General features: G+C 46.7%; 1 protein-coding gene across 6 annotated transcripts in view; it reads left to right on the top strand.

Moving 5' to 3' along the window:
• Positions 1–170: 170 nt before the first annotated feature.
• TRIM24 (tripartite motif containing 24) overlaps positions 171–27995 on the top strand; it is a 107683-nt gene continuing 79858 nt past the window's right edge. For 4 of the 6 annotated variants that reach the window (XM_051835648.3, XM_051835647.3, XM_051835646.3 and 1 more), the window contains exon 1: positions 176–769. In XM_051835648.3, the coding sequence (XP_051691608.3) occupies positions 460–769 (310 nt within the window). In that variant the 5' untranslated portion in view covers positions 176–459. Of the gene's footprint in view, positions 770–27995 lie in introns of all 6 variants that reach the window. The other 2 variants (XR_016231849.1, XR_016231848.1) reach the window with 2 other exon arrangements.

Raw genomic sequence — 27995 nt, 5'->3', positions numbered from 1 at the left:
CAGAGGCCGTGATTCTAGGGCCCGGGGCGGGGCCGGGCAGGCTCCGCCCACCACGTCCCGGCCTCCCGCCGCGGCCCGCGAGCCTCGCGGGCCCCCAGGCCCCGCCCCCTGGCCAGGCGCGGCGGCGATTGGGCGGCGCGCTGCCCGTCGTCGCCGCAGTTGCCGGGAGAGGGCGGGCCCCGCGGCCGGGGAGAAAGGCGGGCTGGGCGGGTTCGGCGAGCGCCGCGGCGGTTGGCGACGCGGCCGCGGAGCAGCCTCGGCGGCGTGAGGCGCGGCGCCCGCTGACAGAGCCCCCTCTTCCGGCCGCGCCGCCGGGAGGCGGGTCCCCGGGGCCCGCGGCGGCGTCCTCCGGCCCGCTCTCCCTGCCGGCGCGTCGAGCGAGCGGCCTCGAGGAGGCGGAGGCCGGGGCGGCGGGCGGAGGCGCGCGCCCCCCTCCGCGGCCGCCGCGGCGGGAGGACAATGGAGGTGGCTGTGGAGAAGGCGGCGGCGGCCGCGCCGGCGGCCGGCGGCGGGGAGAACGAGGCCGAGAGCCGGCAGGGCCCGGACTCGGAGCGCGGCGGCGAGGCGGCCCGGCTCAACCTGTTGGACACTTGCGCCGTGTGCCGCCAGAACATCCAGAGCCGGGCGCCCAAGCTGCTGCCCTGCCTGCACTCGTTCTGCCAGCGCTGCCTGCCGGCGCCGCAGCGCTACCTCATGCTGCCCGCGCCCATGCTGGGCTCGGCCGAGACCCCGCCGCCCGTCAGCGGCGCGTCGCCGTTCGCCACGCAAGGTGAGGCCGCGGGGGCGGCGGCGCCCCGCTGTCAGGGCGCCGCGCGGGGCGGGGGTCGCTGGGCCGGGGCGGGGGTCCTGGCGCCCGGAGGGGGGCGGCGCGCCGGAGCTGGGGCTGGGGGCCCTGGGGCCCGGCGGGGGGCGGCGGCGGCTCGGGGGCCCTGGGGCCCGGCGGGGGGCGCTGGGCCGGGGCTGGGGGTCCTGGGGCCTGGCGGGGGTCGCCGCGCCGGGGCTGGGGGCCCTGGGGCCTGGCGCTCGCCCGCGTCTGCCCGGCCCCGGCCCCCGTGCGCTCCCCGGCGGCCCGCGCTTGGTCGGCCGCATCTGGTGCACGGCTGCCCGCTGCTAGCGCACAGCTTTGTCCGGGTCCATCTGATCCCAATCAGCGCGGGTGTACGCGCGTTATTTGAGCTGCGGGAGGGGGAGGACGAAGATCCAGTGATGGAGACTTGGTTTGATGATTGACTGCAGACTGCAGGCCGTCTGTTTCCTACCGCGCCTGTTTGGGGTTCTTTACCTTAACGAGTCCCCAGTCCTCTCGCCCCTCTCCTGGGGACAAAGGAGCCGAGACGGCGTTTTGCTGTCTCTTGCGAAGGCTGTGCAAGTGCTGATGAGAAATAGAAAGTGAATTTTGAGTCCGGGATTTTCTTGTGTGTAAGTTACTCCTCTTCGTGGTGTTCCTTACCGTGTTTGGTGACTTTGACAGGTAGCTCCCATCGCTGTCCTTAACAGGTTAGAAACGTTAAAAGTCGGCTAAAGTACGCATGGGATTGAGGTCTTTAAATTTTAATGCTGCAGATATTTGAGCTCCTCCTTTTCAAAAACAGTAACTGAAACAGGGAAATAATTTTTAATTCATACTTTTTTAGAGGGAACAGTTGATTTAATTAGAGATAGGATGCTAATTAAATGCACTAGACCAGGGGTGTATGACATTGATGCCTTACAGAGATTGTGGTCTTAGGGTTAGTCAGCTGTGTGTTGGGACAGTGTCTGTAGGGGACAGTTTTCCATGGCTTGCTCTGTGCACTCTTTGTTTATTCAAGGGTGCTGTGTAAGGCGCAGCCTTGAAGGAGGAGGTGGTGTGTATCAGAGCAGAGGGCAGGCCTGCCCGTGTCCAGTGTGACAGTGTCTTCCTCTGCAGCCCGTCACGAAGATGAGGGCTCCCCTCCTGTAACCCAGCTCACTGCCCGTGTAGGTGTCAGGTAGCTTCCTCAGGTGCCTTGTGGGAACTGGAACTCTGGGAACAATCGCAAAAATGTTGATGCCGCTTGTGCGGGGAGGTGGTTAACCGCCCTTTGTCTCTGGCCCTTGAGTCCACGAAGCTGGCCACTGAGCTGCAGTTCTTCAGAGCGGCCCACCTGTTGGACCATTAATGCAGGTGGCAGTTAAGTCTTATTTCTAATTTCTTACATTTTAAAGTTTCTTACAATGCTCCTTTCGTATCTGTGGAGGAATTGGTGCCTAGATCCCTCTAGATAAAAATGTTCAGATTGTTCCTTCCGTAAGATGATGTAGTAGAATTTGTGTATAAACTATACATATACACACAGCCCCCTGTATACTTTCAATCGTTTCTAGATTGTTTACAATTCTGGTACCATGCAAGTGCTGTGTAAGTAGTTATTATAATCTATTGTTTAGGGAGTAATGACGAGTAAGACTGTATATGTTCAATACAATTTTTTCCTGAGTATTTTCCATGAGGTTAGTTGAATCCACAGATTCAGAGAGCTGACTTATTTTTTAACTATAGTAGCCAACTAAGATCTGACTTTGCATAATTCTAAACAAAATTTATTGTGTTCTTGTCTGTTATACTTGGACTTGAATGAATGAAAAAAGGAATTATAAAGCTCTGAGAAAACTTAGGAATTTCAGACTTGTCAAAATGTGTCATTCTAGTCTCCAAATTTTTTGTACTGTAAAGCGTTTAAAGGAACCATTTAGATTGCAAGATAAGGTCTCTTGCTAAGTATAAAAAATGAAGAAATTCTACTTATAAATGCACTTCTAAAAATTGGTTATCTTTTATACGTTGGAGATCCTATCCTGAATCTTGTTGACTTATTTTCTCCTTTAACCTCTCTTGTTTTAACACTAGCCAAACTAAGTTTGACAGTACTTTCCTAAGTTAATAAAAGGTTCATTTGATCAGCTCCATTCTTTTTTCATTCTAATAAATTTGTAAGTGTAGGCGTCCTGTGTTGAATGTGTCTACAGGGATAAGCAGGTAATTGGGAATGGTGGGGAGAGAGAGTGGGGACCAAACTCCACTTAGCTTTTTTAAATTTTCCTGAAAGTTTTTATTTATTTGAAAGAGTTACAGCAAGAGGTAGAGACAGAGAGGTCTTCCGTCTGCTGGTTCACTCCCCAATGGCCGCAGCAGCTGGAGCTGAGCCCGTCTGAAGCCAGGAACTTCTCCCTGGTCTTCCACGCAGGTGTAAGGGCCCATCGTTCACTGCTTTCTCAGGTGCATATGTAGCAGGGAGTTGGACTAGAAGCCGAGCAGCTGGGGCTGCACCGCGGCTTTACCCGCTACACCACAGCTGGCCCTCTGCTTAGCTCTTGACAGTCCTGTAGCTTCTTGTGAAGGATGCAGAGCAAGTGTTGAGGTGCCTTACTACTTAAGTGTTGAGTCTGAGCTCTGGGTTTTTGTGTAAAGTCTTTCTAGTATTCAGTGTTGGCATGTAATTGTTTATGTATGTATACTTACATGTATGTATGTGTGTGTGCGCGCATACTGTAGTTAAAACAGGTTTGTTGAGGTCAAATCTGTTGCATTTTGTGCTGTTCTGTTGTAATTTAGACGGTGGTGTTATACTAGCACTACGAAAATCACTTGATCTTATTAAAAATTTAGATTTCTAGGTCCCTCCCTCCAGAGAGTCTGATTCTACCTAATCTTGCATAGTTTCTTGATTCTATAATATAATATTAAGCCCTAGAACTGCTTTAAGCTCAGGCAGTATTATATTCCAAAATGCGGTTGGTTGTAAGAGAATTGTATTCAGAAAATTGAGAATTCAAAGTTTGGAATGGTTTTCAGCACTACCAGAACCAGTTTCCTTTTCCATAAAAATGTTTTTTGTGTACCTTTTGTTATCCTAAATAAAATTCAAGTAAAATAATCCTTCCTAGCACATACTTTCCTTAGACAAGTCAGCATCATACTTTTTCATAAAAAGGAATAGGGATGGGAGTTGTGGGGCAGTGGGTTAAACTGCTGCTTGCAACTCCGGCATGCCTTAGAGTGGCAGTTCAGGTTCCAGCTCCCTGCTAATGTGCCTGGGAAAGCAGTGGAAAATGGCCCAAGTGCTTGGACCCCTGCCATCCATGCCGGAGACCCAGATGGCTTTCTGGGCTCCTGACTTCAGCCTGACCCAGCCCTGGCCATTGGAGCCATGAATCAACAGATGGAAGATCTGTTTCTGTGTCTCTCCCTCTCTCTCTGTCACTTTGCCTTTCAAATGAATTTTTTTTTTTAAAAAAAAGCTTATGTATTATTACAGCAGAAAAAGTATACTTTATACAAATGCTTGGACAGTCTCGTTAGCCACCAAGCCCCATTGGTGAATGCTGTCTACAGCTTGGTCTAAGCTGCCCTCCTAAGGCTGCGTGTGGCAGCCAGGCAGCACACCTCATGTCGGATTCCTGTCTCAGTCTTGGCTGCCATTCTCACTTCCTTAGCGCACGGTTGCATCTAGGAAAGAGGCAAGAGCTCTAAAAAAATGTATTTTCTTTGGGTGTATTACATCAGAAGACAAACTGATCTTGGAGAAATGTTAGAACATTATTGTATTTTGAGGTAAGGGCATACTATTCAGCCAAAGGGTAGCAAACTGTTAAGTAACAATTTTCTTTAAAGATGTGTGTGTATGTGTGTGTGTGTGTGTGTATATATATATATATATAATTTTTTTTTTTTTTTTGGACAGGCAGAGTTAGAGACAGAAAGGTCTTCCTTTTTCCATTGGTTCACCCCCCAAGTGGCCGCTACGGCTGGTGCATTGCGGCCAGCGCGCTGCGCCGATCTAAAGCTAGGAGCCAGGTGCTTCCTCCTCGTCTCCCATGTAGGTGCAGGGCCCAAGAACCTGGGCCATCCTCCAGTGCACTCCCGGGCCACAGCAAGAGCTGGCCTGGAAGAGGGGCAACTGGGACAGAATCCGGCGCCCCGACCGGGACTAGAACCCGGGGTGCCGGTGCCGCAGGCGGAGGATTAGGCTAGTGAGCCACGGCGCTGGCCTAAAGATGTATATATATATTTGGAAGGCAGAGTTACAGAGAGAGCTAGACAGATCTTCCATCAGCTGGTTTGCTCCCCCAGTGGCTGCAACAGCCTGGGCTGGGCCAGACTGAAGCCAAGTGCTTTTTCGAGTTCTCTCACGTGAGTACGGGGTCCCAATTACTTGGGCCATCCTGTTACTTTTCCCAGGAGGTTAGCAGGGAGATGGATCAGAAGTGGAGCAGCCGGGACATGAACCAGCACCAAATGCTGGCGTTGCAGATGGTGGCTTAACCCACAGTGCCAAATTGCCGGCCTCTTAGAGAACAGTTTTAGAATACTGAGAGCCTGCTTTTCTAATTGTTTTCTATTTGTCCGGAGTGGATAAAACACTAGGCCGGCGCCGCGGCTCACTAGGCTAATACTCTGCCTGTTGCGCCGGCACCCTGGGTTCTAGTCCCAGTCGGGGCGCCGGATTCTGTCCCGGTTGCCCCTCTTCCAGGCCAGCTCTCTGCTGTGACCCGGGAGTGCAGTGGAAGATGGCCCAAGTCCTTGGGCCCTGCACCCACATGGGAGACCAGAAGCAGCACCTGGATCCTGGCTTCAGATCAGTGCGGTGCGGCCATTGGGGGGTGAACCAATGGAAAAGGAAGACCTTTCTCTCTGTCCACTCTGCCTGTCAAAACACACACACACACACACAAATCCATTGGTTTGCTAAGACTTCTTTATGAACTGGCAGTTGACAAGATATGTAACTACATTCTTTGAGCTAATTTCTTCTTTTGGTTCTTGGCAAAAAGGTGCAAATCATGATTTAGTGGCAAAGGATTACTAGTGTTTGAGGTTGGTCTGTGTTACTGTACCAGTTCCATATGTAATCTGTCATTTCTCTGGGGATAGCAGCTATTCCTTAGTTGAGTTTTTCTTTATACATTTTGTTACCCTTGGGAAGCCCCTGTCAAACTATTAAATGGAGGATCCCTGAAATACATGGATGCTGTTGTGAGTAGTGTAATGAAATCCAGCCTGGGACTCGAATCATTCTTTTGTCCAGTGTATACATGCTGCGTAAGGGTACCTGCCTGTTAGTCACTTAGTAGGCATGCTCAGTGTTACGATGGACTGTCACAGCATTCGATCAGGTTGCTTAATAGTACATCACAATTCACCTCCCTTCTTTATCAGGCAGGCGCTGTATTATCCCATATCGCAAAAAGGGTGAATCCAGTATACTGAGATACTTTGAGAGAGATCACATTCATGTGGCTTTTTAAAATTTTTTCTATTTATTTGAGAGAGCTCCTATCCACTTGTTCACTGTCCAGATGCCTGCAGTGAACCCCTGATTGGGGGCTTGGGGCCGGGAGATGACAACTCAGTCCACATCTCTCACATGACTGAGCCATCACCCTGTCCCTGCGGATCTGTGTTAGTGGGGAACTGGAGTCAGGATGGAACCTAGGTGTTCTGATCACCTTAACTTCTGAGCTAAATGCCTGCTCTCCTACAGTATATTGTTAATTTATTGTTGGTAGTCTCTCACTGTGCCGTATTTAAAAATTCAAGTTTATTATAGTGTGCATATATATATACTATATATATTATATATATAGTTTATTATAGTGTGTGTGGGTATATATATATATATAGAGAGAGAGAGAGAGAGAGAGAGAAAACACTGTGGGTTTGGTGCTACCCAGTTTTGTGTACCCCCTGTGGATAAGGAGACTACAGGCAGGCTGCCGGCTAGCAGGCCTCTGCAGGCAAGTCTTGGAGTGGCTGTGTCTTCATTTCCTTGGGATGTTTTTGTCTGGTTGGTACGTGTACGTTTTACAGTGGTTGAGTCCCTTCATACCCCAGCAGTCCATTGGCTCACACGCTTGTCTGTTTGGCTATTTTTGGTCTTTTTAATTTAGACATTCTAGGTATGTGAAAGCATATTTAATGGTTATAACTTCTGAATAATGATGAGCATGGTTTTCTGTGCTTAATGGCCATTCTTAAATCTTTTTTGGGGAGGTCACTTTGATTTAAGTCTTCTGGAGATGTATGAAATTAAGTCATGTGTCAACAGTTAAAGAATATGTATTTTTTGGAAAGCAAGCTGCCATCCGCTGGTACTCACCAAATGCCAGCAACTGCATGTAGGTGGCAGAGACTCAAAGTACTTGAGCCATCACCTGCTGCTTCCCAGGGTGTACAGGAGCAGGTGACGAGAATCTGGAGCAGAGCCAGAGCTTGAACTGGGGCACTCTGATACGGTGGTTGGAACTGCTAGGCCAAAGATCTGCTCTGTAATCATTTGAGATGGGTTTGTGTGTGTGCATGCGTGTGTGTGCGCACACGCAAGGGTGCGCACGCACACATGCCGCTACATAGAGGTTGTGACTTTAACCATATAGTAAAGCAACACTTATTTTAAAAAAGAGTGCTTAATTATATTACTGTGTTGTAGGTACAGTCTATTTCTAAACTCAGGGTTCTGCTCTATTGAAGAATCTGTTTAGCTAAGCCATAGTTTTTATTATGGGTTCTTTTAGCAAATTTTGAAATTGTACAATTTTGTTCCTTAAAAATTTTTAGTTTTTTGAAGTTAATTTGCTTTTTTTTTACACTTTGGCTTGTCAGTTTCGACACAGAAGATGGCTGTAGTTTTGATCAAAACTGCATTGAGTCTAGATGCCAATCTGGGAAGTATGATCTTAGCAGACACAAGGGGTTCATACACTTGGTATCACCAAATAATCAGCCTCAAGCTGGAGTTACTCAAAGGAAAGCTTTATTTATTTTTAAGGATTTATTTTATTATTTCACAGTCAAGAGTTAGAAGAGAGGCAGAGAGAGAGGGAGAGGTCTTCCATCTGATGGTTCACTCCCCAGATGGCCACAACAGCCGGAGCTAAGCTGATCAGGAGCCAGGAGCTTCTTCTGGGTCTCTCATGGTGGGTACAGGGGCCCACCCACTTGGGTCGTCTCCTGCTGCTTTCCCAGGCCACGGCAGAGATCTGGATTGGAAGGGGAGCAGCCGGGACTTGAACTGGCACCATATGGGATACTGGTGCCACAGGCGTAGGCTTAGCCAACCACACCACAGTGCCGGCCCTGCCTAGGTTTATAGCAGGATTAAGAGTGTCCAGGAGATAGAAAAGGAGCAGGAGGGCTCTTGGTGCTTGCAGTTTATGTGGAGGAAGTAGGAAAGGTGGGGTGAGCAGGGGGTACAGTATGTGCAGAAATCTGACTTAGCCTGGTTACTTGCAACTTTCCTTGCTGCTGGTGGTCTGACCTGCTCCCAGTACAATGTTTCTAGATAAACCTTCCTGGAGCAGTATCTGAAAAATAAGCTCAAAGGAGTACAATGTTTCAGATTCTCCACCCTCCAGGTACTATGCCCTCCCCCCTTAAATCCTACTCCCTTGGTTACAATGTTAACGGTATTGACCCTTTATCTGTGTTTGTAGTTTTTCACTGTAGCATTTTTGCTTAATCTTTAAATCACTTAAAATATTTTATAATAATGCTTAATATTTTAAAAATTTTTAAAAAGATTTGATGGCAGAGGGGGCTGGCGCTGTGGTGCTGTGTTAAAGCCCTTGCCTGAAATGCCAGCATCCCTCCCATATGAGTGCCTGTTCTAGTCCCTGCTGCTCCTCTTCCTATCCAGCTCTCTGCTGTGGCCTGGGAAGGCAGTGGAGGATGACCCAAGTCCTTGGGCTCCTGCACCTACCTGGGAGACTCGGAGGAAACTCCTGGCTCCTGACTTCAGATCTGCGCAGCTCTGGTCATTGCGGCCATTTGGGGAGTGAACCAGTGGATGGAAGACTTCTCTCTCTGTCTCTACCTCTCTCTGTAACTCTGTCTTTCAAATAAATAAAATAAATCTTTAAAAAAAATTATGGCAGACCTTCCATGCCCTGGTTCACTCCAAGGGAACTCCAAGCTCAACCCCAGTCTCTGCTATGGGTGGCAAGGAGCCAATCATTAGAGCCATCTCCTGCTGCCTCCCAGGGTTTCTATTGGCAGGAAGCTAGAATTGAGAATGGAACCAGGACTTGAACCCAGGAACTCTATGGGATGCAGGCATTCTAAGCAGTGTATTAACTGCTGTGCCAAATGCCTGCCCCTTTAATGGTGTTTTTAAAAATGTATTTACAGTTGTGTGTGTTAGTACATGAGTGTTGAACTGTGTTTGATTGTATATCCCATTATCTCTCTAAATTTGATTATTAAATCTAGTTTTATTTGTTTGGTAGAATCTTTTTTTTTTTTTTTTTTTTGACAGGCAGAGTGGACAGTGAGAGAGAGAGACAGAGAGAAAGGTCTTCCTTTGCCGTTGATTCACCCTCCAATGGCTGCCGCGGCCGGCGCACCGCGCTGATCCGATGGCAGGAGCCAGGAGCCAGGTGCTTTTCCTGGTCTCCCATGGGGTGCAGGGCCCAAGCACCTGGGCCATCCTCCACTGCACTCCCTGGCCACAGCAGAGAGCTGGCCTGGAAGAGGGGCAACCGGGACAGAATCCGGCGCCCCGACCGGGACTAGAACCCGGTGTGCCGGCGCCGCTAGGCGGAGGATTAGCCTAGTGAGCCGCGGCGCCGGCCTGTTTGGTAGAATCTTTAGGATTTCTTGTAAGAGTAGAAAAAAAATCTTTATATTCTTTATCATTTATGCCTTTCTCCCCTTATTGCACTACCTCCAGTATAATGTTGAGTAGTAGCTGGATTTGAACACTAAATGAGAAAGGATGTCTTTGTTTTACTAAGTCATTCATTATTCAGGTTCCCAGGATAGGGATCACAGTGTATGCAGGTCTCCCTTTACCACCCTGGGACAGAGGAGGGAGAGGAAGAGAGTGGGGGTCAGTTGAGATCTTCCCAGGAAACAGGCCTTCAACCCGCAGGTCTGCCCAGATTGAGACCCAGGAAGTGGGCCAGGCAGGTACCGCTTGTGCACAGAGGTCATGGCCTTCTGCAGCAGTGAGTCCGGGCAGTTCTGATTGGGAAGTGGCTGTCACAGGAGATCTTGAAGTTCTTGATTTGGAGCTCGATGCCTTCTGCCTTGATGCTGACTGATCATGATGCCCCTGAAGCAGCTCGCAGTTCACTGTGACTCCAGCAAAGATGCCAGTGTCAGGTTGTGTTAGTTTATTTTTAATAAATGCCCATTACCAAAATGAAAACGTTCCCTTCTATACCCAGAATACTGATACATTTTATCATGAGTGATGAATTTTGTCATGGTTTTTCTGTATGTAGTGAAAGTGATCATGTGGTTTTTCTCCTTTTTTACTGTTAATATAAGAATTACAAGGGCTGGCATAGAGGGTGAAGCTGCTGCCTGCAATGCTGGCATCTTGAATGGGTGTGAGTTCAAGTCCCAACTGCGCCACTGCAGTCCAGCTCCCAGCTAATGCTCCTGGGAAAGTAGCAAAATCGGGCCCAAGTCCTTGGGCTTCCACCCACGTGGGAGACCTGGATGAAACTCTTGGCCCTTGACTTCAACCTGGCCCAACCTGGGCATTGTGGCCATTTGGGGAGTGAACTAGTGGGTAGAAGTCCCTCTTTTTCCCTCTTTCCCCCCCGCCTCCCCCCGCCTCCCCCCCGCCTCCCTCCGCCTCCCTCCCAAGAATTAAACCAATCTTGTATGCTTGAGCTATACCTCACTTTGTCATGGTGTGTTAACCTTTGTCTGGTATACTCTTGGATTTAATTTGCTATTTTAAGAATTTTTTTGTTATATTCTTGAAGAATATTGACCATAAAATATCCTTATATTTATCTCGTTTCGGTTATCAAGGTAACAGTTTCCTCAACATATTATAGGAAATGTTTCCTCCATCTCTATTTTCTGAAAGGGCTTTCTGTAAAATTAATATTTGTCTATAAGTATTCACCAGTGAGTCCATCTGTGCTTGCAGTTTTCCAGTGCCTTTCATACAATGAAGGTTTTCACATAGTCTGTTTCTCCTTGAATTCACTTTTCTTTTAAGGTTTAACATTTATTTAGAGAGAAATACACGGGAAGGTGAGGGCTTTATAAGAGGGAGAAGAGATTTAGAAAAGTGAGCTGGAGGGGGGTGGTGCTGTGGCGGGTAAGGCTGCTGCCTGCAGTGCCAACATCCCAAATGGCTCAGATCAGCACAGGATCAGCACAGCTCCGGCTGTTGTGGCCATCTGGGGAGTGAGCCAGCAGATGGAAGAGCACTCTCGCGCTTGCACCCCCCCCATCTCTGTAACTCTGCCTTTCAAATAAATCTTTTTTTTTTTTTTTTTTTAAAGTGAGCTGGGAAGTCCATACCAGGCAGGCCAGAGCTGCAGAGAAAAGCGTGTGTTAGGAGTAGCCCTAGGTAGCCTAGCATGCAGGCAGAAAAGTGGGGGGGCCGCTCTTAGTGGCCAAGAGGCACTGGAGAGTAAAACCGAATTCACTTTATCAATTGAAGGAAATTGTCCATTTCATCAGATTGTAACAGTTAATGGCATAAATTTGCTCATAATATTCCTTTATTAATTTTTTAAAAGATTTATTTGAAAGGTAGAGTTTTAAAAGATTTATTTGAAAGGTAGAGTTACAGAGAGACTGAGAGATCTTCCATCCATTGGTTCACTCCCCAAATGACGGCAGAGGCCTGGGTTGGGCCAGGCTGAAGCAAGGAGCCAGGAATTCTACCCGGGTCTTCCACATGGGTGGCAGGGTCCCAAACACCCAGGCCATCAGGGAGCTGGATGAAAAGTGGAGTAGCTGGGACTTGAACCAGTGCATATATGGGGTGCCGGCGTCCCAGGCTGTGGCCTCACAACACTGCACCACCAGCACCCCATAAATATCTATTTATTTGGAAGCCAGGGTTAAGAGAGAGGGAGAGCTAGATCGGCTGTTTCACCGCTGAGATGGTCACAACAGCCAGTACTGGATCAGTCCGAAGGCAGGAGCCAGGAGCTTCTTCCAGGTCTTCGTGTGGGCAGCAGGGCCTTAGCCATTGGGCCATCTTCTGCATTCTGGAGTTCATTGGCATGGAGCAGCTGGGGACTCAAACCAGTGCCCTTAGGGATGGCAGCATTGCAGGCGGCAGCTTAGCTCCTTATGCCACCACAGTGGCCCCTCCCCTGAAATTTTTGAGACACATTATGGCTCAGCATTTGTCTAGCTTGTTGACTATGTCATCATCAGTTGTGATTGAGGTCTCTAGATTCTTTTTTTTTTTTTTTTTAAGATTCATTTTATTTATTTGTAAGACAGAGAGGTAGAGCAAGGTCGTTCTTTCTTCTGCTGGTTCACTCCCCAGATGGCTGCAACAGCCAGAGCTAAGCTGATCTGGAGGCAGGAGCCGGGAGCTTCTTCCGGGTCCCCCATGTGGGTGCAGGGGCCCAAGGACTTGGGCCATCTTCGGATGCTTTCTCGGGCCATAGCAGAGAGCTGGATTGGAAGTGGAGCAGCTGGGACTCGAACCGGTGCCCATGTGAGATGCCGGGGCTCTATCCTACTGTGCCACAGCGCTGGCCCCTCTGGATTCTTTAAGTTGGTTAGTTTCGTTAGCGGTGTTCCTGATGTCTTTCCTGCTCTCTAACATCATGAAATGGCCTCCTTTGTCCTTTCTGCTATGACTGCTTTGTCTTGAATTGCAGTTTGTGTGATAATGCTGCTATGCCAGTTTTCTTATCTGTTTGGTATATTTTTTTCATACTTTGACTTTTAATGTACATATTTAAAGTGTCTTTTGTAAATAGCATTTAGTTGTCTTGCTTTTTCATCTAGGCTATCAATTTTTGCTTTTAATTATTTATTCAGTTTGCACTGTGTTTGGTATGGTAGATTTACAACTGCCATCTTCCTATTTCTCTTTGTTCCTGCTTGGCTCCCAGTATCTTTGCTCCTGTTTCAATCCCTTAGCAGCTGCTGTCTTTGGTAAACTTCCCCTGGTCTCTCTCTACACATGCGTGGTAGCCTTTAGCCAAGGACTTGGCAGAACTCACTTGGCACCCTTCCTCTATTGAGCTTCCTTCTCCAGTGCTTTGGCCTATATATTCCATCTGGTACATAGTCCCACATTCTCTCTGGCTCCTTAGCTGTGCTCTGCTTTGGCGGTAGCTCCTGGTGCCCTGGTCAGAGCAGTTCCCACTTAGACAATAGAGTTGTAGTTCACCACGTACTGCATTAACAGTTACATGAGGTAACTGTTTGAGGTAGTAGGTATTTTTTGCCAAGTTTTGTGTAGTAATTCTTGGCAGAAAAACTTGTTTCTGTACTAGTTACTCTATCCTGGGAGAAAGTTGATACCAGAAGACTTTTTTAATTGCATTGTGTCTTTGTATACTCAGATGTGGGTACTTTGCAAATATTGGTTCGTATTTTAGAAGTTTTCTTAGTGGCCTTTCCACGTTAAACTGTCACCTAGATGCACAAGTCTGTCACATTTGTTCCTGTATCCTTGACCCATTTCTCTAATTTTACTCCTACATTTTCAATGTATATTAGACTGGTAGTTGCCAAAAATGGAATATGTGCCACATTATGCAGTAAAATACAATTCACTGGGGTGAGGGAAAGCATTAGACCTTCTTCTCAGAAGTTAAGCTTTAAAATAGACTGGCACTGTCAGACACGGGTGTTAGATGGCTGCATTTCACATATGCTCTTGCAGGGAGGACAAGCCAAAACAGTGGATTTGTGTGGGTTAAGAGAAATGCCCTCTTGCATGTGCTGCACCAAGGACTGTGTGCCTTCGGAAATGGAATGCAGACTTTCTTAAATCCTTCTTTTCCCTGGAGCCAGGAGTTTCCTTCTACTGTATGATCTATCAAATTGCACGTGGCTGCCTTAGGCATAATGGGATTTCTGCACTGCAGACCCTTCCCCCTCCCTCCCTTCCTGATTTTGAGAGGTAGAGTTACAGAGGGAGAGACAGAGAAAGGTCTCCATCCCCTCTTCACTCCCCAGGTGGCTGCAACAGCCAGAGCTAAGCTGATTCGCCGGGAGTTTCTTCAGGTCTCCCGCATGGGTGCAGGTACCACAGGCTTGTACCATCTTCCACTGTTTTCCCAGACTGGATCAGAAGAGGAGCAGCCAGGACATGAACCATCACCCATATGGGATGCTGGTGCCACAGGCAGAGGCTTAGCCTACTGTGCCACAGCGCCAGCCCCATGCAGACCATGTTTCTAAATTCCTTACGAATTCAACTAATTTATATGTGCTTGGATAAATAGGTTTGTGGATTTTTAAAACATGTTTATTATTTGCATCTACTTGAAAAAGAAATCTTCTATTCACTAGTTTATTACCCAAATGCCTGCAACTGCCAAGGCTGGCCCAGGCCAAAGCCAGGGTCCAGGTACTTGAGCCATCATCTGCCGCCTCCCAAGATGCACAGGAAGCTGATCAGAAGCAGAGTGGCCAGCGCTTGAATTGGTATTCCATTGTGGCTGGTGACATTCCAAGGGGTATCCTTAACCTGCAGTAGGGGCTGGACCAGGCTAAAGCCAGGAGCCTGGAAGTCATTCTGGGTCTCGCAGATGGGTGGCAGAGACCCAAGCATTTAGCCATCACCTGCAGTCTCCTAGAGTGTATCTTAACAGGAAGCTGGGATTGGAAGCAAGCCAGATACAAATCCAGGCACTCCAGTGTGGGGTGCAGGTGTCCCAAGAAGCATCCTAACTCCTGTGCCACATGCCCACTGCTGGGTTTGACTATCTTGTTAACTAAAGCAACTGTCAGAATCAAAGATTATGCTTTTGGCATAAAACCTCACTCCCAGTTCCTGGGAAAGTCCCCATGGCGTCCTCTTTTAAGCCCTCAATCTCAGCAGTCTGGAGAGTCCCAAGTTGCAGGATGTAGGGCACATACAAACTAGCCATAAACATGATTGCAGTTTCAGTTAATAGGTAGAGACATTATAGTGCCAGTGAGGTGTAATCAAGGTCGGGTACTCGTAGTTTGGTTCCTCCTCTCCAGTTTAGGAAAATACAGAAGGATGAGTCCAGGGAAATCAGGGTTGTTGGTATTTGATGGCTTCCCAGTTACTGTCATTCCTGGCACCTGAGTATGCAGTTAGCGGGCACGGAGATCCATGTTCCATAGAAAGTTATAACCATTGCTGCCACTTTTGTTTCATTTTATGAGATGCACAGAGTTGATGGAATTGTAATCTTGACCAGCATGAAATTATTTGAGTACTTGAAGCCTCGTTCTCAGCTATACTAAAGATGATAGTCATTTGCAATCATAGTAACATTAGAGTGACCAAGCTGGCAAGTCCTAGGCTCTTTTCCGTCTGTTGTTAGCTGGATCTAAAAGTTTCATGATTAACAACACTGAGATTGATTGCCGTCCTTTATTGTTAACAACAGACTGTACATTGACAACATACATTGAGTGTACATTGCATTTTGGAGCCTTAATTGACCATAATATGAAGTGATCATGATTCTTATGACAATTAAAATATTATTCCATATTGATTTCATTCTTTAAAAATGTGTTTGATTTTATTATGTACCAGATGTCCTGGTATTGTAGTATGCTCATGTACATAATAGTAAGGTCTGTGTTCAAATACTTGGCTTTTAAAATAATACAGATAAGGGGCTGGCGCTGTGGCGCAGCGGGTTAATGCCCTGGCCTGAAGCACTGGCATCCCACATGGGTGCTGGTTCTAGTCCCGGCTGCTCCTCTTCCGATCCCACTCTCTGCTATGGCCTGGGAAAGCAGTAGAAGATGGCCCAAGTCCTTGGGCCCCTGCACCCATGTGGGAGATCTGGAAGAAGCCCCTGGTTTCAGGATGGACCCAGCTCCAGCCATTGCAAACATTTGGGGAGTGAACCAGTTGATGGAAGATCTCCCTCTCTCCCTCCTTCTCTCCCTCCCTCCTTCCCTCCCTCCCTCCTTCTCTCCCTCCCTTCTTCCCTCCCTCTCTCCCTCCTTCTCTCCCTCCCTCCTTCCCTCCCTCTCTCCCTCCCTCCCTCCATCTCTCCATCTCTCCCTCCTTCCCTGTCCCTCCCTCTCCCTCCTTCTCTCCCTCCATCCCTTCCTCTCCCTTCCTCTCCCCCCTTCCCCCTCCCCCCTCCCTCCCTCCCTCTCCCTCCCTCTCCCCTCCTTCCCTCCCTCCCTCCCTCCCTCCTTCCCTCCCTCCCTCCCTCCTTCCCTCCCTCCATCTCTCCCTCCTTCCCTCTCCCTCCCTGTCCCTCCCTCTCCCTCCTTCTCTCCCTCTATCCCTTCCTCTCCCTTCCTCTCCCCCCTTCCCTCTCCCCCTCCCTCTCCCCCTCCCTCTCTTTCCCTCTTCCTCCCTCTCCTCCTCCCTCCCTCTCTCTGTTTCTGCCTGTCTCTCTGTAACTCTGCCTTTCAAATAATAAGTAAATCTTTAAAAATATAAGATAACTAAATAAACTGACTTGCCTTAGTATTTTTGCTTTTTCCCCAACTCCACCCTTATTCTCCCAATATTTTTGCTTTTCATCTGTTCTTTGAAAAATATTTTAGTTTTTTCTTTAAGATTTATTTATTTGAAAGGCAGAGAAAGAAGAAGAATAAAAAGAAAAAGAAAAGAGAGAGAATGAGAATCTGGTTCACTCCCCAAATGGCTGCAATGGCAAAAGATGGGCCAGGCCAAAGCCAGGAGCTTCTTCAAGGTTTCCCACGTGGGTGCAGGGGCCCAAGCTCTTGGGCCATCTTCTGCTTTCTCAAGTGTATTAGCAGGGTATTGTCTCAGAAGTGGAGCAGCCTGAACTTGAACTGGCACCCATATGGGATGCTGGCACTTCAGACCAAGGTTTAACCATCTGTGCCACAGCACTGGCCCCTCAAAAATATTTTTCAGACCTTGTATCCTCCTCTCTCAAGTTGTGAAATTGCCTTATTTCTCAAAGAAATTCTGATATAAGTAAACCATAAGCATTCATAGTATAGTACAATGAATTTAAAAGATAAATATCTAGGGGCTGGCAGTGTGACATCCCATATGAGCACCAGTTTGGGTCCTGGCTGCTCCACTTCCCATCCAGCTCTCTGCTATGGCCTGGGAAAGCAGTGGAAGATGGTCCAAGTCCTTGGGCCCCTGCACCCTCGTGGGAGACCCAGAGGAAGCTCCTGGTTTTGGATCAGTGCAGCTCCGGCCCTTGCAGCCAACTGAGGAGTAAACCAGCGGATGAAAGACTCTCTCTCTCTGACTCTCTCTCTCTGACTCTCTCTCTCTCTTTGTATGTCTCTCTCTCTCTGCCTCTCCTTCTCCCTCTGTGTAACTGTCTTTCCAATAAATCTTTAAAATAAAAAAGAAAGGCAGAATGACAGAGAAACAGGGAGAGACAGACAAGTCTTTGACCTGCTGGTTCACTCCCCAAAGGGCTGTAGTAGTCAGTACTGGGCCAGTGCAAAGCCAGGAACCGGGAACTCTGCCCAGGTCTCCCATGTGAGCGGCAGGCTCCCAGGCCTGGTTCATCTTCCACTGCCTTCCCAGTACATAAGCAGGAATCTGGATCGGAATGTGGACGTTCTCAACAGTAGCTTAACCTGCTGCACCGCTGCATTGGCCTTGGCAGTGCTCTGCAGTGTTGTGCTCCTGGGGAAGGTCAAGTGAGAGGTTTAACAAACAGACCAAGAGTGGGGGGCTTGCAAACAGAGACTCCATCCAGACAAACCTTCTGTATGGCAGCTGTGCAAAAGCGTATTGTCACAGAGAGAAGAAACCAGATTGAGGTGGCTTTAAGCAACATGTGAGTGATGAGGAGATGCAGTTGGAACGTTTGGACAGCTCTGTGGAGAAGTTTCCCTCTGCAGAGCAGGGAGGCATGAGGCCGTATCCGAGGGGGTGGGAATTACAGAGTTAAGATTTTTTAGTTTCATTTTTAATAAAACATTTTTTAATTGGAAAGGATCCACACTTGATTATAGATAAGAGATTTTTTTCGTGTCTCAGGCTTCTGAGAAGAGGAGGGCATGGATGCAAAGCATACATGGAAGGATTGGTGACTCTGGGTGGGGGAGACTTTTTCCTTGTTGTGAACAGGAAAAGATGCAAAAATGGGGAAGGGACACTGGAGGAGGCAGAACTGATAGTGTATAACAGAACTTTGTGGTTATCCTAAGGTGCCCTAGGTCTGCTCTAGACAGCTATGGAATTCTGAATCCAGGAAAGCTGTCGCCTGTTTTCACCCCAGCATAGGAGAAGTAGCTCACAAGTAATAGAAATCACAGAAGGTCCCCCTAGAGAGGGAAGGGGAAGGACAGCAGTGCTGTGAGTAGTGGGCCTGAAGAAGTGGAGGTACTGGTGCACCTCCCTCAGGCAGACGTGCCAGGAAACCTGTTGTACACAACGAGCTGGTGAAATGAAATGCCGTGCTATGAAAAAATGACTGTGCTGTAGGAGGACATGGAGGGAGAAGCTGGCAGGTTCAGGAGCGAGTTAGAAGTGTTTCAGACGTGAAGATGAACCCGAGTCTTGCTGAATGAGTGGATTCTATATAGTGTAACTATATAGAAAGTACCATAAGAGAAATACAGCGTGGGAAGGAGGATTCATAAAGTGGCAGGATCTCACATACAGCAATACCCAAGTTGATGAATGTTCCTGAGGAATGCAAAACAAAACTAAAAATAACAGAAGATAATCCAACAAAATGGTAAAGGTAAATATTTGTACCACGTGCCTAGGAGAATGGAAACAAAATAGCTGTCACTGAAATGTGTTCTAGGGCTTTAGGAAAAATAAACTTTGGGCATCCATACAGGAAGACTACAATCAGTTATAATGGAAGGATCGTCAGTTGTCCTCAGATTTTCCAACATTAGCACTTGAGTCCCAAAGATAGGGAGTAAAGTAAAATTTTCTTAAAAATATGAATGGGCTTTTTAGATCAAAGCTAACTGCTCTTCAAGCATAATGACCACAAGTAAGAATTTTTAAGGAATATTGTTCCTCTGAGACTTTCTTAAGGATGTTAGATTTCACCACGTTGTTTTTCTCACTTTGTGTACTAATTGTTCAAATCCTGTGAGAGTAAGTTGCAGACATGGTGACCCTTCAGCTCTAAACATAGCAACGGGTCTGAAGAATAAAGAGGTTATATTTTTTAAAAAATGTTTTATTGAGGCAACATTAATAAAAAGCTGCACATATATAAATGTACAGGTTAAGTATTATAATGCAAAGATATTCTCACATATAAACAGTCTATCAAATTCAGGAAATTTGATATTGATATAACACTGCTATCTAATACATGGCCCATAATCCATTTTGCCTGTTGTCCCATTAATGTGCTTCACAGTATTTTGGGGTGGGAGGCAGAAGTGGGGATAGAGAACACAGATTGCCACCAAGACTTAGAATGGAATTGTGGGCGAATTCCAGAAGGTGGATTCAGATTTCCTGGAGCCTATCACATTGAACACATGAGGTATGCCTTTCCCAGGAGGTCTGAGGGACTGCCCCAGGGAAGGGGGCTGTGGGGTGTAGTGTGCTGAGTCCTGTCTGATGGCATCCCTGTGTTCTTCATGGAGTCCTCTGTAGTTTAAAGAATCGTCCTCCGCTGTGGTTTTCCTTTAGACTTGCTCTTTATTGTACGAATACTTTACATAAAGGAGTCTCATTAATTGTTAATGTGGATTTTGATCCCTTGTTGAAGGTGGTGGCTGCCACACTGGCCAGCTCTGAAGAAACCTCCCTCTGACCCTTTGTAATTAAATAATCCTCCATGAGCTACTTGAGGATCTCTGTTCAATATTCAGGTCCCAACAAGCTTGGATCGGCACCTACTGATTTTATTGTTACTGTAATATTGCAAAATGATTATTCTGTCATTCTGTGCTTATCAGTTGATAATCTGTATGGAAGACTTTCTCCTTTTCCATCAATTTACCTATTATGAGCTTATAGTAAATTCTTTATTATAATCACTTCCTTTTGTTATTTGGATAAACAGATTGTCCCATTGAGGGCAGCAGTTGAAGTTTTTGTCCTTTGGCTTGCTTTCCCAGTTTTTGAGCACATTCTTTTTGACAAAACGAGTCTCTGCATTCATATCACCTTTTTTTCCAAGAAGCTCGAATTCCTTATTTTGATGAAGTCCAGTTTATCTTTTATAGATTTTTCTTTGTGCTGTATCTAAGAAATCTAATTTAGATTTGTGATCATCTTGAGTTGATTTTTGTATGAGGTGTTAATCCAGGTTAGTTTTGCATATGGGTGTTGACTTTTCTCTGGACTGTTGAAGTGACCATCCTTTCTCCACTGCATTCCTAGGTCAGAAATTGTCCCCATGTGCTTCTGTTCACTGATACATCTGTTTATCTTTGTGCCAGTGCTACCTGTTGAGTCTCTGGTGTAGCCAAGAAGTCTCATGCCAGGAAAACAACAGGAAAGGTGTTCTGCCCAAAATTCTTATGTCTAGCTGTGGAATTCAGTCTAACAATATGGATAAGGGGTGGCAAAGTAGTCTGTAGTTGCTGCGTGCTCTGATAGTGTGGCTATAATACAGTTACTCAAGGGAATAGGGAGTACAGTTCACGGGAATCCTTCCTTAGGGAAGTATTAGAGAAAGTGTTTAATAGCTCATTGATAGCCTTATAGAAATTAACCAGGGCATGTCAAGGTATATTGTTTCTTTAAATGAATGGTGTCGGTGAAGCCAGAGCCAGGGTGCCATTGGTCAGCACAATAACATCACCCTTCTTCCTTTTTTTTTTTTTTAATTTAAGAGATTTATTTACTTATTTGAAAAGCTGAGATACAGAGAGAGAATGAGAAATAGAGATCTTCTGTCTGCTATTTCACTCCCTAAATGGCTGCAACAGCTAGGGTTGAGCCAGGCTAAAGCCTGGAGCTTCTTCCTGCACTTTCATGTGGGTGCAGGGGCCAACTACTTGGGCCATCTTCTGCTGTTTTCCCAGGCGCATTAGCTGGATCGGAAGTGGAGCAGCCAGGACTCGACTGGCAGACATTTGGGATGGGCTCCACTGTAGGCAGAGGCTTTAATCTTCCGTGCCACAGCACTGGCCCCAACAGATCGCCCATGAAGAAGCCAGGCCTCGCCAACATTAATGGCTAAGTGAACTTTATTTGAAAGGCAGAGAGACAGATAGATGATGGTTTCATGTGCCGGTTCACAGTTCCCACCAGCACCACGCAGTGCTGGAAACAACCAGGCCTGGAACAGGCTAAAGTCAGGAGCCTGGAACCCAATCCAAACATCTCATTTGGACGGCAGGACCCAGCTACTTGAGTCATGACTGGCAGGCAGCTGGGTGGGAAGCAGAATAGCTGGGACACAGTCCAGGCCCTCCAGTATCCAGGACAGGAAATGGGTCTCCAGGCAGCAGTGTAACCACTGAGTCACATGCCTGCCCTCTGAACTTTGTGAAAACTTCCTTGTAAATATTGCAGTCTGACTTAATGGAAAATCATAGAAATAAATGCTGTAAGAGGGTGAGGAAGGAAAGCGTGTGCATAGGGGCTTCTTTACCATCTTCCACTGTCAGGAACTCCTATTTGTGTGACAGCTTTTGGAATATAATGAAAACAGCTTGGTTCATATGCTAGTATCATGTAAAAGAACCATGACCAGTGTGCTGATCAATTTTACATCAGGGAACACTGAATTATTTTGAAAGTAGAAAAATATGTATTTTAAGAATATTTCCTTTTTTTTTTTTTTTTTGACAGGCAGAGTGGACAGTGAAAGAGAGAGACAGAGAGAAAGGTCTTCCTTTTGCCGTTGGTTCACCCTCCAATGGCTGCCGTGGCCAGCGCGCTGTGGCTGGCGCACTGCGCTGATCCGAAGCCAGGAGCCAGGTGCTTCTCCTGGTCTCCCATGGGGTGCAGGGCCCAAGCACCTGGGCCGTCCTCCACTGCACTCCCTGGCCACAGCAGAGAGCTGGCCTGGAAGAGGGGCAACCGGGACAGAATCCGGCGTCCCAACAGGGACTAGAACCCGGTGTGCTGGCTCCGCAAGGCGGAGGATTAGCCTAGTGAGCTGCGGCGCTGGCCAAGAATATTTACTTATTTTTACTTAAGGGCAGTTAGAGACAGATATCGTCCATCTGCCAGCTCACTCCCCAGACAGCCACAGTGGCCTGGGCTGGGCCAGGGTGACTCCAGGAGAAGAGCCTGGAGTTGTGCCCAGGTCTCCCACATGGGTGGCAGGACTTGGGCCACCTTCTGCTGCTTTCCCAGGCAGAGTAGCAGGGAGTTGCATTGGAAGCGGAAAAGTCAACAGCTGAGACTCAGGTCAGAAAAAAATATGGCTTGCCAGTGTTACAGATGGCAGCTTAACCCACTGTGCCACAATGCTGGCCCCAAGAATTTTTTTTTTTTTTTTTGATTTATTTATTTACTTGAAAGGCAATTACCGAGAGGGAGAGGAATAGAAAGAGAAAGTCTTGGCCGGCGCCGCGGCTCACTAGGCTAATCCTCCGCCTTGCGGCGCCAGCACACCAGGTTCTAGTCCCAGTCGGGGCGCCGGATTCTGTCCCGGTTGCCCCTCTTCCAGGCCAGCTCTCTGCTGTGGCCTGGGAGTACAGTGGAGGATGGCCCAAGTGCTTGGGCCCTGCACCCCATGGGAGACCAGGAGAAGTACCTGGCTCCTGCCATTGGATCAGCGTGGTGCGCCGGCCGCAGCGCACCAGCCGCGGCAGCCATTGGAGGGTGAACCAACGGCAAAAAGAAGACCTTTCTCTCAGTCTCTCTCTCACTATCCACTCTGTCAAAAAAAAAAAAAAAAAAAAAATCATGCCTGTGATAGTATTTAGTTAGCAAAGGTCAGCTCATCTGAGTAATATTTGATTGGATTGTGGAGAAGCTCATGTGTACATGTTCTCTTTTCCTATGTACTCAGTGTGGGTTGTTAAAAACATCAATTTAGGCATATTAAAATTTTAGTATTCAACAAATGCAGAGACTAATTTTTAGGGGGGGTACTTTGTATGAAAGGAATACTGGTTCAATTTATTTTTGATATTTTCATTTAATATTAAAGGGGTCATCCTTGATATTGTGCATAACATATCCATTCATTTTTAAATTCTCTAATAATACATTGTACAAATATACCACAATTTTTCTATTTTATTGTGCTTTTGAAATGTTGCTCACTGTTGACATTTGAGAGGCAGAGTGACAGAGCTTTCATCTGCAGGTTTGCAGCTCAGGTGCCTGTGACGGCCAAGGCTGGCCAGGAGCTGAGGACTCAGTCCAGTCCTCCCACAGGGGTGGCAGGGACCCAGCTATTTGAACAATCACTTGCTGCCTCCCAGGGTGTGCATTAGCAGGTAGCTGGAACTGGGAGTGGAGCCCTGGACTCAAGCCCCAGGCCTTCCAATAAGGAATGCAGGCATCCCAATCTAGCCCCTTAACCCCCAAGCCAAAACCACCCCTTACTTTTGGCTTAATGTATCCCCTGTTCACATGAGTCTTGAACCTTCCTGAAAAGCAGCATACTTTCTATCTATTTGAAAGGCAGAGGCACAGAGAGGCAGAGAGAGGTCTTCCATCTGCTGGTTCACTCACCAGATGGCTGCAACGGCCCGAGCTGCTCTGATCCAAAGTCAGGAGCCAGGAGCTTCTTCACGGTCTACCACATGGGTGCAGGATCCCAAGGCCTTGGGCCATCTTCCACTGCTCTCCCAGGCCATAGTGGAGAGCTGGATCATAAGTAGAGCAGCCAGGACTTGAACCAGCGGCTTTACCTGCTATGCCACAGCGCTGGCTGCCAGCATACTTGATGATAGAGTATATGAATTCTCAAGTTTTACCAGTTCTCATATACTCACCAGCATTTCCTGTTTGCTTCTATTGGCTGAGATTAAGATATTCACCAACATTTACTATTGTCAGTCGTTTTATTTTTTGACAGTCCTACAAGTGTTTCCTTACAAATATCTGGCTACAACTGCTGGGACTGGGCCACGCCAAAGCCAGGAACCTGGAGCTCCATCTGGGTTTCCCACAAGGGTCACAGGGGCCCAAGCACTTGGACTGTCTTACACTGCCTTCTCAGGCACTTAGCAGGGAGGTGGGTCAGAAGGGGAGCAGCTGGCACTCAAACCAGCACTCATGTAGTATGCAGGCTTTCCAGGCTTAACCAGCCACACCAGAATGCCCACTAGTGTGTAGGGTATATGGCTTTTCTCCTTTATTTCTTTAATGTAATGAATTACTTTAATTGATGTGAATGCTGAACCAACCTTGCATATCTGGAATAAACCCTGCTTAGTCATATATTGTTCATGATATATTTTTTCTGTATTTGATTTTCTAATATTTTGGTAATGATTCTTTTTAAATCTTCCTTTATTTTCTAAAAGGATTTGATAGGGATGGTATTTTCTTACGGTTTTTAAAACCCATTCATGTTTAAAAATTCACATGTGTGACTTGAACTGGCGCCCAAATGGAATGTTGACTCAACCAGTTGTTCCACAACACCAGTGCCTTTTTTTTTCTTTTAAAGCTTTATTTATTTATTTGAAAGAGTTACAGAGAGAAGAGGAGACAGAGAGAGAGGTCTTCCATCCACTGGTTCACTCCCCAAGTGGCTGCAATGGCCAGGTCTGGGCCAGGCCATAGCCAGGAGCTTCATCTGGGTCTCACATGTGGGTACAGGGGCACAAGCGCTTGGCCATCCTCTATTGCTTTCCCAGGTACATTAACAGAGAGCTCGGTCTGAAGTGGAGTAGCAGGACTCCCAACAGACACTCAGGTGGGAGTGTTTAACCTGCTGTCATATAGCCCCCCCCCCCAATCATCTTCAAGTGTATAATTGTATGGCATCGAATGTGATCACAGTATTCTGTAATCATCACCACTATTATATTTTATTAATTTGAAAGGAAGAGTAACGGATGGCTAAAACAACCAGGGCTGGGCCAGGCTGAAGCCAGGAGCTTGCAGCTCTATTCCGGTCTCCCACATGGTGGGAGGGGCCCAGGCAGTTGGCCATCTCATGCTGCTTTCCAAGGTCTGTTAGCAGGGAGCTGGATTGGAAGTAGGGCAGCTATTACTCTAATTGGTGCTCTGATAAGGTATGTCAGGATCGAGGGTAGAGCTTAACCTTCTGCACCAAGTGCTGCCCCTGATGCACGATAGTTTAAATTTTGATGACATTAAAGTGATCACATGAAAAATGGCAGAGAATATCTTGCTGTTTTTTCACTGAACCAATTAGTAAACGAACAAATCACCAGCATCAACTAATCGAGAATTTGGGTCTTGAGAACCTTTGTGGGAACCAGGGAGGTGCTCAGTGAAGAGGAGCAGTGTGTCGAGTATTCTGTAATTCCGTTAATTCTCCTGTTCCTTGGTGATTCCTTTTGGGGGGTGGGGGTCTCATTGATGGCTACAGCAGTCCATTCACGACTTTTCTAAACTCTTTTACAATGTGTGTGTTCCTTGTGTGTGGTCACTGGAACTTCAATTCCATTCTGCTTGGTGGCCAAGACCTGATACATCTCCTGATAAACAAACAGCTGCTGAGTATCAGCACCCAGCCCTCAGGGGTCCTCCACAGCACCACCTCACTCAGCCAGCTGACTGCGATGGGGGAATGTAGTGTAGCCTGAAGATGGCCCACACACGCCGCCATCTTGGGAAAGAGCAGCCGCCTCATTTTTCTTGGCGCTTGTTGAGCACCTAAAATGTGTGGATAGATAGATGTCTTTCCTTGCGTTTAGGAGGTTGTCAGACCCTTTCAAACTTTGCTGCCCCCTTTTCTCCTTTTTTGGAATTCCCAGCAGGTATCTGTGGTATGTTTGGGGGTGTCCCTTAGGTTCTGTTCGTGTTTGTTTTCTTTTTTCATTCTGCTTCCCAGGCTGGGAAGTTTCAGTTGATTTATTTTCAAGTTTGCTGATTGTTTCTTACACCCCTCTGTGAATTTTTCATTTTAGGTCTTAACACTTTTCAGCTCAAGAATTGCTGTTTTGTTCCTTTGACGATGCCTGTTTGTATATACACTGTTCTCATTTATAGCCTTTGACTCTTTGTTCCTGGTTTCTGTGATCTCTGAATATATTTGAGACAGCTCATTTTTCAGAGATAATGCATCAAATTCTTGTTCCCCCTAGTAATGTGTTGAGTTTTCCAGTGTATTTCTATGAATGGCAATTTTTTTTTTTTTGAGAACGGGTGCTTTTTTTTTTTTTTTTTTTTTTTTTGAGAACGGGACAGTTTGAGCACCACAATGTGGTAACTCTAGGAAGCAGATTCTCTTCCTCAGGGATTGCTTTTGTTGCACGTTAAGGCCTAAAGCTTGTATTTGTAGGCTGACATTTCCAAACTATTTTTTTGCAAAGCCTATATTTCTTGTTGTGTGTTACTGAATATTCTTGCCTGTTTGCTCTATCAGCTTGTGACCTCTCAGATTTCTTTAGATGTCTAGATTAAGAAAAAGTCTTTTTAAAATGTCCTGATAGGTGTCTTCAGAGAAGCTGCAGTAGCATGAGGAGTTAAATATAGCCAAGCGTCACTCAGGGAGCTGTTGTATCAGACAGACACAGCCCAGAATCCTTGCTGTTCACCTGGCTCTCCTCAGCCTTCCTGGGGGTATAGTTTGCTGTCCTCATGTTGGAGCAGGGGAGAAGATGGAACATCCTCTTACAAAGTGGAGCAGGCCGCCTGTTCGTTCAGCACTTCTGCCAATGCTGTGAGTGCCTAAAGGGGCCCAGAGTTCTGAAATAATTGATGACATTATTTTTTCTTGTTTTGGTGGACAGACCAACTACTGAGGCATCCTGCCATTTTTCAATATATCTTGCTGCATTTTTTAAGTAAATCATAGATACGGGCACTTTAGTTATCAGTGTTTTAATTTGCATCTCCAAGAAATACAGTCAGCTTGGTAATCCTGGTAACCTTATCACAACTAACTAAAATTGCTATTGTTTTCCGATATTTTAATGCAGTTCATTTTTACATCCTTTCCATTTGCTTTGTTCAAATCAGAACTCAGTCCCAGTTGTGTGTATCACATTTTGTTATGTGTTTTCTGTCTTCATCTAGAATATTCACTGTGTTTGGACTTGTTAGAACCTACCAGTGGAATTGCAAAATATTTTGCACTGTTGAGTTGTTTCTTTGAACTGACAGTTTAATGGCTTGATTAAATTCAGGGTAAATCTTTTTAGGTAAGAATATAGGTGTCTCAGGAGGCACTGAGGTTTCCTGGCCAAATCACATTATAAAGTTGTGTTCTTCCATTTGCAAACTAGTAAGTAGCTTGTGAGGTGATACTTGGAAGCCATGACGTCAGTTGCCTATCAGCCTTTCCCTCATGGTTTTAACCTGAAGTTAAAAGAGTAAAGCAGTTTCTCCATAAAGGCTATTAAAATAGTCATTTCTGTAATTTCATGGGCTGCATTGTTCTGTATGATAAAGTTGTCACGAGTGTAGTAACGGAGGCAGTGTTGGTTCCAGTAAGGATTTTACTGTGCAGTAGGGAATCACACGTGCCCAAAGGGTGGCTTCATCCAGTGACCTCATCCCGAAGGGAGTTTGCTCTGAGTCCACACGGGTGATGCCTCCGAGCTGGCGAGCGCAGGGCTGGCTGGGAGCTCTGAGTGTGGCTGGTCAGCTCGCTCTGCTGCTCTCAGGAGCGTCTGCTCTGAGAGGCTCTGAGGATGGTTTGCTTGTGGCTTGTTGGCTTACCATAGCTCTGGGTCACATGCAGTTCTCTCTGGCAGCTGTTATGGCGTGGCTTGCCAGTCTCTCGATGCTCCTTAAAAGCAGGTCAAGTTTCGTGCCCTCCTCACATTCTTGCTCACTAATTAATCTGCCTAGTTCTTAATGTAAATACAAGATAATTGTGTGATTCTTTAATTTTAGAGGTAAGAGTCATAGTCACTATCATTGTGCCAAAGGATTTGCTTTATCAACTTCAGATTTTTAAAATCAGATACATTTTAGTGGCTTAATTTTTATTCCTTTTCACCTTCATCTTGTCATAATTTGTTGCAAACTGTTCCTTTCCAGTGTCATACACTGCAAGACTAAGGCAGGTGCAATCAGCTGCTTCTTGCCATTAGTAGCAGGAAT

The sequence above is a fragment of the Oryctolagus cuniculus genome, chromosome 3 (genome assembly GCF_051225735.1).
Source record: "Oryctolagus cuniculus isolate XC-2025 breed Fujian yellow rabbit chromosome 3, ASM5122573v1, whole genome shotgun sequence".
NCBI classification, from domain to species: domain Eukaryota; kingdom Metazoa; phylum Chordata; class Mammalia; order Lagomorpha; family Leporidae; genus Oryctolagus; species Oryctolagus cuniculus.
Note: the sequence above shows the minus strand (reverse complement) of the source record. Positions and strands in the feature narration are given on the sequence as shown.